At 17.8% G+C, this 15,033-nt stretch overlaps 5 protein-coding genes across 5 annotated transcripts; 2 read left to right on the top strand and 3 right to left on the bottom strand.

Moving 5' to 3' along the window:
* Nucleotides 1–3,056: 3,056 nt before the first annotated feature.
* On the bottom strand, nucleotides 3,057–3,551 carry SRAE_2000491100 (Sulfotransferase family-containing protein; the record flags this gene model as incomplete). The annotated part of the gene is made up of 1 exon (XM_024643851.1): nucleotides 3,057–3,551. The coding sequence occupies one exon, from the start codon at nucleotides 3,549–3,551 to the stop codon at nucleotides 3,057–3,059; it is 495 nt and encodes a 164-aa protein (XP_024509477.1).
* Nucleotides 3,552–5,055: 1,504 nt separating this feature from the next.
* Nucleotides 5,056–6,294, bottom strand: SRAE_2000491000 (Glycoprotein-N-acetylgalactosamine 3-beta-galactosyltransferase 1; the record flags this gene model as incomplete). The annotated part of the gene is made up of 2 exons (XM_024643850.1): nucleotides 5,056–6,002; nucleotides 6,051–6,294. The coding sequence occupies 2 exons, from the start codon at nucleotides 6,292–6,294 to the stop codon at nucleotides 5,056–5,058; spliced, it is 1,191 nt and encodes a 396-aa protein (XP_024509476.1).
* A 2,265-nt stretch (nucleotides 6,295–8,559) lies between these two features.
* Nucleotides 8,560–9,773, bottom strand: SRAE_2000490900 (Glycoprotein-N-acetylgalactosamine 3-beta-galactosyltransferase 1; the record flags this gene model as incomplete). The annotated part of the gene is made up of 2 exons (XM_024643849.1): nucleotides 8,560–9,485; nucleotides 9,533–9,773. 2 exons carry the CDS (start codon nucleotides 9,771–9,773, stop codon nucleotides 8,560–8,562), a joined length of 1,167 nt encoding a protein of 388 aa, XP_024509475.1.
* A 3,042-nt stretch (nucleotides 9,774–12,815) lies between these two features.
* On the top strand, nucleotides 12,816–13,347 carry SRAE_2000490800 (Hypothetical protein; the record flags this gene model as incomplete). The annotated part of the gene is made up of 2 exons (XM_024643848.1): nucleotides 12,816–12,912; nucleotides 12,953–13,347. The coding sequence occupies 2 exons, from the start codon at nucleotides 12,816–12,818 to the stop codon at nucleotides 13,345–13,347; spliced, it is 492 nt and encodes a 163-aa protein (XP_024509474.1).
* A 651-nt stretch (nucleotides 13,348–13,998) lies between these two features.
* On the top strand, nucleotides 13,999–14,546 carry SRAE_2000490700 (Nematode fatty acid retinoid binding family-containing protein; the record flags this gene model as incomplete). The annotated part of the gene is made up of 2 exons (XM_024643847.1): nucleotides 13,999–14,074; nucleotides 14,113–14,546. 2 exons carry the CDS (start codon nucleotides 13,999–14,001, stop codon nucleotides 14,544–14,546), a joined length of 510 nt encoding a protein of 169 aa, XP_024509473.1.
* Between the last annotated feature and the right edge of the window lie 487 nt (nucleotides 14,547–15,033).

Here is a 15,033-nt window from a genome sequence, read left to right as displayed (position 1 = left end):
ATTTTTCAAAAACCACAAAAACTAATCAATCAAAATGAAGATAATAATTAAAATAAAAAAATTTAATATAAATAATACTTTGTCATGCTAAATTATAATAAAAAAAAAATTTCATCATATATTTTTAAATGACAGAAAATATTTCTAATGATAGTCAATTTTACTATTTTCACTATACTAAAACTTTTATTTTGCCAAAAAAAAAATGTTAATATTTTGAATAAAGATAATAAAAATTTATATGGATGTGAGAGTGATTTATTAAAAAATTAATATGTACTTTTTTTATAAAGTTGAAGATAATAAATAAATATTACATAAAGATTTTTTTTTTAAAAACATGAATAGTACATTAAAAAAAATAAAAGTAAATTTTTTTTTTCATAAAAAATTATATATGTAATGTTGTTATTGTACACAATTTTTTTTTTAAAACTTGATTAAATAGCAAAGTTAGATGGTAGAAAGAATATGGAAAAATATAAATTGGAAACAAAAATATATAATGTTAGAAAAAGAGAAAATAGCTAGTTAAAAATTAAAAACACGCAATGATAGGATTAAATATCAAATTTGAAATATTTTGGTAAAGACAGTTAACCTTAAAAATATTATATAAAATTAATCTTAACTTTGGTATATAAGCTTATCTTTTCATTTTCATCAATCTTATATAATGTCCACTTCACTATTAATCATGTACAATAGAATAGATAAAGTTGAAGAGGCAAAAATTGGCATTTGAAAAATAAAAGTAAAGGAGAAAACATTTATTTAAATTGATATTATATAGTTAGGGATAATAATATGAAGATTATTTTTATTATTTATATATTGTAATTACAATTACAGAATATAGAAAAAGAATGTTGTAAAATGGAATTGCTTTGAAAATATGATTATTATTCAAATTTCATTTTAACAACAACTATGGGTAGATAAAAGTCAAAAAGGGTAAGAGTAGGAGGACTATAACAAAAATGATGGGTGTTTTGAGGAAGAAACAATTAAAGACATGGACATTTTCAAAATTAATTTAGATAGAAAAGATAAGAGATAGAAGAATGATAGATTGTGGTGTAAGTGAATAGTAAAGAAAAAAGTTTTAAAATTATATTTATGTACTCTTTTATGAAATGACAAAATTTAAATATTTTAACACAACAAACTAAATATAATTTCATAAAATGATTTTAATTTTTAAAATATTATGATAGTTTTTATAAATTTTTATTAAAATTTTATTTATCTAATGAAGTAAATAAAATAGTAAAATTTTTGAAAAATGTTGTAATGTACTTTAATTATAGACAAAATTATTAGTTGACCTCAGATAGTAAAATATAATTAACTATATAACTTAATGTCAGCTAACACATATATTTAAATATAATAATAAAGAAGAAAAGATTATAAATAAGAGTTATTATCATTAATAATAGTATCATCTAAATCTGGCAGGTTGACATAAAAACAACAATAATACATAAATTTTCTTCATCACTCATTGACATCTTAAATAATTATTTAATTTTCTTGAAACATATTATGATAAAAAGAATTAAGAAATCAGGATAATAATTAATTTATAAGAAAATAAAATAATAATAAAGAAATTTAATTAAAAAATAAACTTTTAATTTAAAGATAATCACTAAGGGATTTATATTATAACTTAATATAAAGAAATAAATTAAAATTAAAAGATTAAAATAAAAATTAGTTATTTAATGGTAAAATAAAGTTAAATATAAATTTGAATATAAGAATGATTGATAACAATTTACATAAAATATATATAAAAGATATTTGTTATTATTAATGAGATCTTGATTGTTGAGAGAATTGATAAATGTTTCAAATTTTTCAATGAACAACAATATTTTGTTGGTGAATAATTTATCTAAATATATATAGATATATATTTATTGGACCTCTGTTTCTACAAAATTTTTATGTGTTACAATCTTTAAAATTACAAAAGAAATAAATATATTTAGAACAGTGAAAATATATGTATATATTTGTATATTTATGCAAATTTAAAATATAAATTGATATATTTTTATTATATTTATGGGAAAAGATAAATATTTAGAAAAGCTTAAAATGAATAATAGTTTAAGAACGGGTTTTTAAGAAGAAATCTATTAATTTAATTTATTATCTTAAAGTAATTTGATTTAAGTATATTTAGTAAAATAAATGAAATGGATATGATTTCCTTATTAAAATTTGTACTTTTAAAAATATATTTAATAATAAAAAAGAATTTTTTATTTAAATATAAAATTAAAAAAAAAAATATTTTAAAAAATATTATATAACATAGAATTATATTATAGGTCTTCTAATATATATTCATTTGAATTTTTAAGTACAAACAATGAATCAAAAAGAATGATATATAAAGATAAAAATTATCTGGTATCATTATCTTTGCATTAAATATTAACTATATTTCATACATTAAAAATAAATTACTTTCTCATAAATCAAATTTTATTCTGTGAATTTTTAAAAAAAAATTTATATAAATTTTAAAAATAATTAATATAATTAAGACTTTTAATAAAAAAAAATATTTGAAATAATATTTATAATAGAAAAATATTATAACAAATAATTTATATGTTATTTTACAACCATAGTATAACAAAAATTAATTAAAAAAAATTTTTTTTATTTAAAAATATTATTCTTTAATTTTAGGCCACTTGAATTTAAATTCTCTATAGTCATCATAAAATATTTGAACAATTAATTTTAATAATTTTTTACTATTCATTAAGATATTTCTATAAAATTTAGTTTCTTTTTTATCATAAGTTGTATGTAATGTTTTTGTACTATAAAGTAATTTTTTAATAAATCTTATCTTTTTTTTAGGTATATTTGAATTTTTAAGTTCTTTTAAATATTTTAAATAAAATTTTCTTTTATTATTCATACTATAATAAATAATTTTATAATGTTCTTTGTATAAATAATATTGACATTGCCTAAAAAAATATGTAATTTAATAACAAAAAAAAAATTAATATTTAATAAAAATTTTACCATGTTTGTGGATAAAAATGATATTTAATAAAATATACAGGTTGACCTTTATTTTTTTTAAATTTTTTAATATTTGAAAAAAGATGAGATAAGAAACATTCAATATCACGTCCACAATGAAAACAATATGGATGATTTGGTGGGAGGCCAATATTAAGAACACATAATTGTACAAAACCACTTATAAATCTAGAGATAGGATCACGAACAACTAAAATATTTTTCCATTCATCAAAATATTTTGTACTGTTATCATTAGCATATTCTTTAACTAAACTATTCATATATTTATATCTATTTTCTCTACCACAAAGTCTTCGATCACCAGCTTTGTCTATCCTTGTCAGATAACTACTTAAAAATCTTTTTTGATCATATAGATAACAAAATATTCCTAGTTGCATTGAACTAAAAGTTTTTCCAGTAATACATGAGTTAACTTTGTATTTATCAGCAACAATATACTCACCAGAGGAGGGTTTTGTAGGCATTGTAATACAATGGTCATTTTTACTTAAAGGATTACAAGTAATTGTAGTAACTTTTTTAGAACTATTTGTAAAACCATATAATAAAAAATTAATATTTAATAAAATATAAAATAATAGAAATATGATATTCATTGATAAAAAAAATTATGTCAATTCTGATTTTAATATTAAGAAATATATCCAATATATATACATTTTTTTTTTGTAAAAAATTTAATCTTTTTAAAAAAAGAATATAATACAGACATGGTTTATTTAATTATCATAACTTTTTTATTATTTAAAGTGATAGATAACAACTTGTTTTTTTTAAATATTCTATTATATCTTTTAATGAGATTAAAATTAAAATGTAACGAAAAAAATTATTATAAACTTAAAATAGATAATTTATATAAAGTAATCTGAATTATATTTTTAATTTGTACATAAAAATTGATATTTAATTTCTTTTTAAATATCATATAAAATATCAAAATTTAAGATAAAATTTTTTTTATAATTTTAAATTAATTATAAGCATTTTTTTTAAATAACAATCATTTAATATTGATAAACCAAATATATATCAATTCTTCAATTACTTCAAAATTTTAAAAATAAGGTTATATTTAGTAGTTTTATATTAATTTTAAAAAGTAACTTATTTATAAACAAATATTACTAAATATTGTTAAAAATGAATAACTTTTTTTTTCTTTTTTTATATCTTTATCATTAACATTATTAGAGGTTCTTAAAATTTTATTAATCATACTACATTTTTATTTTTATTAGATTTTTGTACATATAAAATAAAAAATTAAATAAAGTTGTTTTTTTATATTTTTATTATAAAAAAGATGATTTGAATGATATTAGTTTTAATTCAAAAAGTTAAAAATAAGTTATCTTGTAAAATAATTATTCTTAAAATTTTAAATAAATATTTTTAACCAAAATTTATAACTAATAAAAAAATTACAAGCAATAAAATGAACACATAAAAAACATTAATTAAATTATAAATCTTTAATAAAAAAAAATTAATTATAAAGTTTGTAATAATACTTTGCATGTATTATTTATTTGATGTATATTTTAAAATAAAGTATACACATTGATTTAACAAATTCCGGCTATACAACATTTTAAATTAAAATAATAAGAAAAATAAAAAATTATTTATATTATCAAATCTGTTTTTTTTAAAAAAAATTTAACATTTCTAATTATAATATTTAAAAAATTAGTACTTATATTAACATTATTTTTAAAAAAAAATAACAATATATAAATTAATACTAAAATAAATATATTGTTAGAAATATCTATAGTATAAACTTAAACTGAATCATATTTACTATTATTATAAATATAACAAATATAAATTTCCAAATTCTAACAATAATATTTATAATACCTTGTTTTAATTGAATGTTTGTCAAAACAAAAAATTTTATATAGTATAAATAATTTATGATAATCAAATAAAGCACAAATATATATATATATATAAATTTTTTTACACATTATTTGTTGAATTTTCATTATTTGATATACCCAAAAATGAATCATTTTTTCCCGCATTTAACTTTGCTACAATAAATGCATTTTCAATAATTTCATCTTCAATTTGTTCTTTTGATTTATTTTGTCCAGAAAGTATAAATTTTTCTACAAATCCAGATATATGACCAAATGGTTTTAAATGATATATTAAATAATCAAGTGCATACATTCCTCTAGCATCAATGTAATGGAAAGAAATGGCATAATCACTACAACATGTTGGTCCTTGATCCAATGGATAATAAGTATATTTCCAAATCCAATCTTTAGGATTTTTATTACCAAGAAAAACATGAGATGATGGATCAAAGGGTAAAAATCTATGTTGACCTCCTCCATCTCTTGAATCACCTGTTACAACCCCTACATTTTCTAGACATTTACCTATTTCTACATCTTCTGGACCATCTTCAGTACTTTTACATTTTTTTGAATCTGGTAAAGCTTCAGTTACAAATTTTTCTACAGCTTTTTTACTTAAAATATAACCAGCACCACCAGACATATATCCTTGTTTTGTGTATGGTTTAAATTTACATCCAAAATAAATTGGTTCAGATGGTTGATGTGCCATTAACATGAAACGTAAATTTTCCATAATAACATATGTATCATCATCAGCTTTCAAAAACCAATCATAATCATTGTAATAATGATCATAAATATATTTAAATGCTGCTTTTGTTTTACCCCATAAATGATCTCTACCTTCACTAATATTTAAATTAATTGATGGTAAAAATGAATCTTCTTCTGATGACATAAAAATATATTTATTACATCTTTTTGCCCATGTTGCTTTAACATGAATAGCTTTTTTTTTATGATTATTTTTTCCCGTTAAAATATAACAAAAAATTTTTATACGTTCACTAATTTTTTCAACAATTTTTAAAGTTCCTAAATATAAATATAAAAAAAATAAATATTTTTTAAGATAAAATTTACCATGTGCTTGAATTGTGTCATTAGTATGAAAATGTAAAGCAACATCTGGTGCATATTTATCACTAACCATATCTTCATGATTATCATATGAAGGATCATAATTAGAAATATGTCTTTTGTTTGGTGAAAGATTTATATTATTGTTATATGAAAGATTAAATGTGATAAAAATGGTTATTAAAGTTCCAAGTAATGTTCCACAAATAAATATAACAATTGGGCGATATTTTCTATTTACTGACATTATAGTTAAAGTATTTTTTCAAGTAAATATGTAATGATTAAAAATACTGATTTTGGTGTATAATCTACAAAAAAATTTTTAAATGAATATAATTTAACCATGTTTACTCATATATTTGTTATCTTATCACATCTGTTAAAAGATAAAATATTAGTATATGTTACAAAGTTAATGTTGTGGTTTTGTATTAGTTTTGTAAAGAATAAAAAATGAAGTTTTTATTGATAAGATAAAAATTTTTTAATATAAAAATAAGATAATAAATTTTTTAAATTACAAAAAATATATTTATCATATTATTAATAAAAATTTTATTTATTTTAATATTATATTAATATTTTCTTTTGAATAATTTAATTTGTTTTTAAAAAAAGTATATTGTTATATAATAACTATATATTTTGGAATATTCTACATATGATTATCAAAATATTTTTACAATTCTAAAATATTGAATTAATATGTTTCTAAAAAATTTTTTAATATACAATAAAATAAATGATAAAAAATATTCATTATCTTATTATGGGTAAAATTATTAATAAAATCTTTTTTATTTTAGATATAATAATTATATATTGTATTTTAAAATTTAATAAGACATCAATATAAACTAAATAATAAGAATTATGGATGTCTAAAAAAAAATATATTTTAAATGAATGAGTACTTTATAGATAGGCATTTTTATAATACTTTAAATCCCAAGACATGAATATATTACATTATTATGTCAAGAATTGTAATATATATTGATAAGTTTGCTTACCAAGAAAATAATCATAATATGTTCATTCATCCTTATTTTAGAATATATCAGTTTTTATGTTTACTTTCATGTAAGAGGTTGATTCTTGGTTCTCTAAATTTGATTGCTTTTATTATATAGCTTATTAAATTATATGTAAATGTTTAAATATATATTATCACAATAATACTTAACACTTTTTTTATTAAATATTTTAAAAAAATTCAATGATTATGATTAGAAATACTACTTTTTTTTGTCCAATTTAATAAGATAGAAAATTTTTTTACATAAAAGGTTTTTTTTTAAATATTATATTTTAAAAATATTTATCAATTGACATTAAGAACGACTTTTTTTAATACTGCAAATATAATAATTTTTATAATTCTTTTGTATATATATCATAATAACTATTGTTAAGATAGTATGTTTTTCAATATTCTGTTATAAATAATTTTCTTTCAGTATTATTTGTTAAAATATTATTATTTAAATTTCAAATATTTATTTGTTTCTTGTTATTTTCTATCATTTTAAAAAGAAGATATGTGTATGATATTGAAAGATTAATACAATATTACAAAAAAATTTATAAAAAAAAATATATATTATAAAAGATAGTATAATATTTTTAAGTTTTAGTAATTTTGTACTTTATTGATTTACTTAATTTTATCACATAAATAAAAATTGGCTTTTTAATATTACGATATATTATTTAAAATACAAGTTTGACAAACTTTTCATAAATAAATTTTTATTAAATAATGTTGCATCATTATTGAATATTTTTTTATCAATAGAGTTAACAAATTTTATTAATAATAGAAAATTTTTAAATTGTAATAAAATTATCTTAATAATATTTTTAAAAAAAAGAACGTATACTTTGTGTTATATTTGTGAACAAGAAAATTAAAATATATTTTGAAGAAAAAAGATATTTAATAATACTTTAACAAAATATTTTTTAAAAAATAAAAGTACATAGTGAATCAAATATATCGTATAAATCAGGTATTTTCTGTTTGTTAACTGTATTTTAACATCTTTATTTTGATTTGCCTATTTTTATACTTTTTTTTTATTTAAAAATCACAAATAATAAATTTGTTTTAATAAGAATAATTAATCGTTATATTTATATGCGTATTTAAAATTTATTAAATTTTAAACTTGATAAATGTAAAAACAAAACTATAAAATATATTTTTAATAAATAAAAATTAATTTAAATATTTTTAAGAAACTATAATATTATATTAATCTGACTGTTATTCTTAAAAAACATTTAAAAAATATAATACTTTTATTTTAAAAAAGCTAAAAGTAGCATTAAGTAAAAGTTATAAAATACTTAATATTTTTTTTGTACCATTTATTGTATATTTTTATAAATCTAATTTTAATAAACTAAAAATATTAATACTATTAGATTTTGTTATAATTATGTATTACCATTTTAAAGTCATTTTTATTTAATTTTGTGTAACATTTGTTGAAATAGTTGCTGTTTAATTTTTTGATATATCCATAAATATATCATCTTTTCCCGCATTTAACTTTGCTACAATAAATGCATTTTCAATAATTTCATCTTCAATTTGTTCTTTTGATTTATTTTGTCCAGAAAGTATAAATTTTTCTACAAATCCAGATATATGACCAAATGGTTTTAAATGATATATTAAATATTCAAGTGAATACATTTCTCTAGCATAAATATAATGAAAAGAAATGGCATAATCACTACAACATGTTGGTCCTTGATCCAATGGATAATAAGTATACTTCCAGATCCAATTATTAGGACTTACAGCATTAGGAAAAATATGAGATGATATACTAAAGGGTAAGAATCTATGTTGACCTCCTCCATCTCTTGAATCACCTGTTACAACCCCTACATTTTCTAGACATTTACCTATTTCTAAATCTTCTGGACCATCCTCAGTACTTTTACATTTTTTTGAATCTGGTAAAGCTTCAGTTACAAATTTTTCTACCGCTTTTTTACTTAAAATATAACCAGCACCACCAGACATATATCCTTGTTTTGTGTATGGTTTAAATTTACATCCAAAATAAATTGGTTCAGATGGTTGATGTGCCATTAACATGAAACGTAAATTTTCTATAATAACATATGTATCATCATCAGCTTTCAAAAACCAATCATAATCATTGTAATAATGATCATAAATATATTTAAATGCTGCTTTTGTTTTACCCCATAAATGATCTCTACCTTCACTAATATTTAAATTAATTGATGGTAAAGATGAATCTTCTTCTGATGACATAAAAATATATTTATTACATCTTTTTGCCCATGTTGCTTTAACATAAATAGCTCTTTTTTCATGATTATTTTTTTCAGTTAAAATGTAACAAAAAATTTTTATACGTTCACTAATTTTTTCAACAATTTTTAAAGTTCCTAAATATAAATATAAAAAAATAAATATTTTTTAAGATAAAATTTACCATGTGTTTGAATTTTGTCATTAGTATGAAAATGTAAAATATTTTTAAGATGATAATTATTTTGTTTTTCGTTGTAACTTTTTTCTGATTGAATTGAATCTTCTGTGATTTCACTAAGTGTTAAAAATAATGAATTATTTCCAGGTAAAGTGTTAAATATAACAAAAATTGTTATTAAACAACCAAATATTACACCGAAACAAAATGTAATAAAAACAGGGGAAGATTTTTCATTGTTCATTATCACATTAAAAAATTTTAAAAATTATTTAATGATTTAATAACAGAGAAAAGATATTTAGTATAAAATTTTGTTATATACCAAAACTAAATTATTTAAATAGAATTTTTATTTTTTTAGTATTGTTTAATTATCAATAAAAAAATCAATATATAACATCTCTATATATTTTTAAAATTATTACTTTTCATTCAAACAATATGTGAAATTATTAATTTTTTTATTTACTTTAATAATATTTTCTATAACAGCTTATTAAGTTAAAAAATATTTAAATGACAACAATGTACAATCATAAAATTTTAAGGTTTATTTATGTTATTTGAAAAATGATTCACCAAAGAAGTAGGATTATAAATATTAGAGCAATTAACAAAAGTATAATAAAAAAATCAGAAAATTATTTTAACATCTTTAATTTTAAATATTTTAAATATAATATTATAAACAAAATTTTTAAAACAAATTATGACAATTAATTAAGTAATTTTTTAAATCAACTTTTTACTTTAAAAAAAATTTTTTTTAGAAGTATAGATGAATAATGTTTTCACTTACAATTTTTCCCGCTGTACTCCTTCAAAATATTTATAAAAGGGTATCTTGAGCTTTCATAATTTTCCAAGTATGCAAATATTTTTAGTTATCAAATTTTTTGCCTTAAGAATCATGCATTTTTACTTATTTTTTTTTTGATCTGACAAGTTTATGAATAAATATTTTTATTATTTTTTCAAATAATAAATTATATTTTGAGAGATAATATTAGAAATATTTTTGTTTTGATTAAATTATACTAAAAAACTATGTAATTTTGTTTAAAAAATAAATCGTTTTAGAAAACAATTTTTGAAGATGAATAAGGCGGAATGGCCGAGCGGTCTAAGGCGTTGGACTTAAGTTCCAATATCGTAAGATGCGTGGGTTCGAACCCCACTTCCGTCAAATTCTTCTTTTTTAAATTTGCAACCATGAAATTTAAATGTATCTCTAAAATATTATTCATAAAAAATTTAACATATGTATGTGTGATTTCATTTTTCTTTGACATAATACTAAACAATAGAAACATAGTAATATTATTTTTAACAAATCATCTACTGATTATTTTGAACTTATGCAACTTTCTTGATATAATTTGAAGCAAAAAAAGAAAAGAAATTGTTATATATTATACTTGTTTTGACAAACTGATTGAATTTAGTCTCATTTTTATTAAATTTCTCAATTACAAGATAAGACAATAAATGTATTTTGAACTAGTTATAAGTACAAAACTCATAATTCAAATAAATAAGCAAAAATCACTATAAAACTAAATATACTGAACTTCTATTAACTTTTAGGCTATAGTCTAAATTAAAAATATTTTCTAAAATTCCAACCATTCTTTTAATACTATCTTTGATATTCTTGCATGACTTATTTATTGTCATTATAATTTGTATCTCAAAAAAAGTTAAGGATATAAAAATATTTTGAACGGAGGCTCTCTATGAAAATTAATTAGTAATTTTTTTCAGAAATTTGTTTATTTTTATCTTTATTTGAAAGTGATATATAGTAAATGATTGAATTTTTTTTTTGTCCTTGACTTTTCATTTTTCATCTGAAGCTTATCACTTCACTATGAGACTAATTTTATTCAACTTCTCTTTAAATGTTGACTTAGAATAAATTTTTTCTATATAAATATCTTTAATTTTTTCAACACATACAATTGACCTAAATATTTCTAATCTAACTACTAGCATAAGTACTAAAAAAATAATTTTTTTTTTAAAATTTTAAAATGATATTATACTTATTTAGGAGTTCTTTTAAAAAAATTTGAATATAGAATATAATCATGACTACATCATTAACAATATTTTAAGAGTTTGTAATGAGGTAATGTTAAAGATGAAAGTGTTCATAAAATAATAGTATGTTATACTCAATATTATAAAACTTTTTTTTAACTACGGCAAGAAATAGTTGTATCTGAAAAATTTATAAAACTTTTGTTAATGCCAAGTTTACTTAATTATTTTTTTTGTTTTTAAGTTTATGATTAAACCAACAAAATGTTAGCAATAATTTCTTCATTTTTTTATTAAACACTATATATTGTAGTTTCTTAATTTTTTTTAACAAAATAGACACTCTTTAAAAAAATTATCATTAATTATAAATATATCATCTTTTAAATAAGTATCATATGGAAATTAAACTATTTGATTTTGTGATAAAATTTGGTATTTTTTAAAATTTGATTTAAAAAAATATATATTTCAACAAGATATAAGTTATTTTTAATACATATTAGTACATGTAATAAAATATTTTTTTTTATAAAATTTTATTACTTTATTATTAAAAAAAATTTTTTTTATATTAACGAATAAAAACATTACGTAGTTCTAAACTATAACATTTTTTTATTTTTTATGTAGTATATAATTACAATAAATAAATAATTAGAACATAAATCAGTAACACTAAATATAAATTAAATAATAAAAAGAAAATACATGGTATACTTAACAAATAAAATTGAATAAAAATCTAATTTAAGTTTATTTACTAAAAATGTTAATTAACATAATTTTTCTAATCATGGCCAATAATTATATAGTATATTAGTTGTAATAAATTTTTTTTAATTACAAAATGCTATTAATGAAACCATAGTTTGTCATTTAAACAAATCGCAATTATTTTTTTAATATAGTACAAGTATTTGTAAAATTTTTAATTTATAATCAATTATCATAATGACAAATTTATGTTGAAATAAACAAAAGTAAATAACATTAACAAATTATTTATTTTATACAAATAATAATGCATCATAATTTAATATAAATTAAAAAATTTTGTCAATTAATAAACTTTTAACTTGTTGTTAGATGTCGTTGTATTTAATTAAAAACATCATAAATAATTAAATGTATGTTACTATAATAACCGTTAGAAATAATTATGTTGATTGGAAATGTATTTTTGAATTAAGTATATAAAGTCTGCAAAAAAATTTAGTTTTATTATTGTTGTACAAAAATGTCCTCTATTAATTCAATAATATACATATTACTTATTTCTACTTTATCATATTCAAAACCAAATTCTTTACAAAATGTTATTTCAAGAGTAACAGGTACATGAAAAATAATAATTTTAAAAACTTTTTTTTATAGTATTTATGACTAATGATACAAAAATATTAACAAACGATCTTAAAAAAGATGATAAAACAATTTTTGATAAAACAATTCATCTGACAACTGAAGGTGATATGTTAGATGTCCTTGAAAAAAATTTACCAGTATATGGAAGACATTTGAAAAAACTAGAAACAAAATATAATTTAAAATTTAATTTACTTTCAAATGAATCTCAAAATTTTGTTATTGAAATTGAAAAAATACTTCCTGAAGAAATATTTGAAGATAAAAAAAAACTTGATAATTTTATAAAAAATATATTTATTCCAAAATATTTAAAACTTACAGGAGAATCAAAAAATGAGTTGAAAAATTTTTACAATAAATCAGAAGGAATACAAATGGCAATTGGAATTTCAAAATTGTAATCAATTTATAAAATAATGTCAAAAAAAAAAGTTTTTTTTTGTATAAAATTTGAATGCAAACACAGGAAAATTAATATTATTATTAAAATTATACTATCTATGATGTTAAATTTATCAATGTTAAAAAATTACTTAATATTTATATTTTTTACTGTTAATATTTTATATGCATAGTTGTTTATATAATATTAATTTTTTTAACATAAAATAAACTATATTTAAATATTATAATTTTAAATATAAATGATTAAATTTAAAAATAGTTATAATTAGACAAACATTATACATTAAAAAAACAATTTGTTTTTAATTAAAACGGAATCTAATTAATTTTCTACCTTTTTATTTTAATATTTTTAAAAAAAAAAAAAAAGATTTTTTTGTACCATGGAAAATAAAAAATAATATTAACATGTTTGATCAATTTATGATAAAATAATAATAATAATTTTTTACTTAATTTATTTTTTTGTTATATTACAAAGTTTTAAAAATTCTAGTTTTTATATCAAAAAAATATCAAAAAAAATATTATTTAAGAAAAATTTTAGTTATTCATTTTAAAAGTTTATTTTACATTGTAAGTTTTTTTTTCTTCAAAGTATTCCTATAGTAAAGTAATTTAAAATGAAAATAATATTTATTTTATTAATGTTTATTATAATCAGCTTTTATCATACAAAAGGAAATGTTATAATTTATGATAAAATTCCAAATGATCATAAAAGTATGTTTATTTTTTTTTTAAATATGTATTTTTTTAAGGATATGTGGTGGATGATGTAAGAAAGTATTATGATGAATTAAGTGATAAAGAACGTGTTATTTTATATGAATTGGTTATGACACATAATGGAAGTGATGAAGATGCTGTTAGATTAATGCATGAAAAATCACCATCTCTTGGTATTAAAACTGCTAAATTTTATGAGAAATTTAATCAAAAAATAAATTTATTATCAAATGAAACAAGAACTTTTTTAAATCATATAAGATATGAAGCAGGTTTACTTTTACCAAATAAAGAGGATTCATTAAACGAGGAAAAAATTGAGAAATTTATAAACTACTTTGTTAAAGAATATAGTAAACTTTCATTAAATGGAAAAGAAGAATTAAAAAAAGATTTCCCAGCTTTAGATGTTATTGCCAAGAAGCATAATCCAAAGGATATAACTAATGTTTTTACGGATGGATAAAAAAAGTGTTGTTTAATTAAAAACAAAATTTAATATTTAGTTTAAAATAAAATTAGTCAAACTAATTTAATTTAATAAATAATAGTTAAATAAAAACTAATGTTTTTTTTTTATTTCTGTGATACAAACATGATAATACTACTTTGTAAATAAAAAAAAGTAGTATTGTGTAAAAAAAATAATTAAAAATAATTAATAAATTTTTGAAAGTGAAACTAACATGAAATATAATTTAATATTTATTTTCGTTTCACTTTCTAATTTATCACGCAATATTTTATTATATAAGTCTTCCTTTTTGATCCATATAATTTTTTAGTTGTTAAAGTTGAAAATATTATCAATGACCTTACGTAATAAATGTTGTATCACTTAGAAATGCTAAAAATAATAATATTTTAAAAATTAATCACATTACTACTTGGAAGCAGTCATTATTAATATATAAATTTCTTATTAACTTTTATAACAAAAACAATATATTTCA

The sequence above is a fragment of the Strongyloides ratti genome, assembly GCF_001040885.1.
Source record: "Strongyloides ratti genome assembly S_ratti_ED321, chromosome : 2".
Classification (NCBI taxonomy): domain Eukaryota; kingdom Metazoa; phylum Nematoda; class Chromadorea; order Rhabditida; family Strongyloididae; genus Strongyloides; species Strongyloides ratti.
This window is presented reverse-complemented; position numbering and strand designations above follow the sequence as displayed.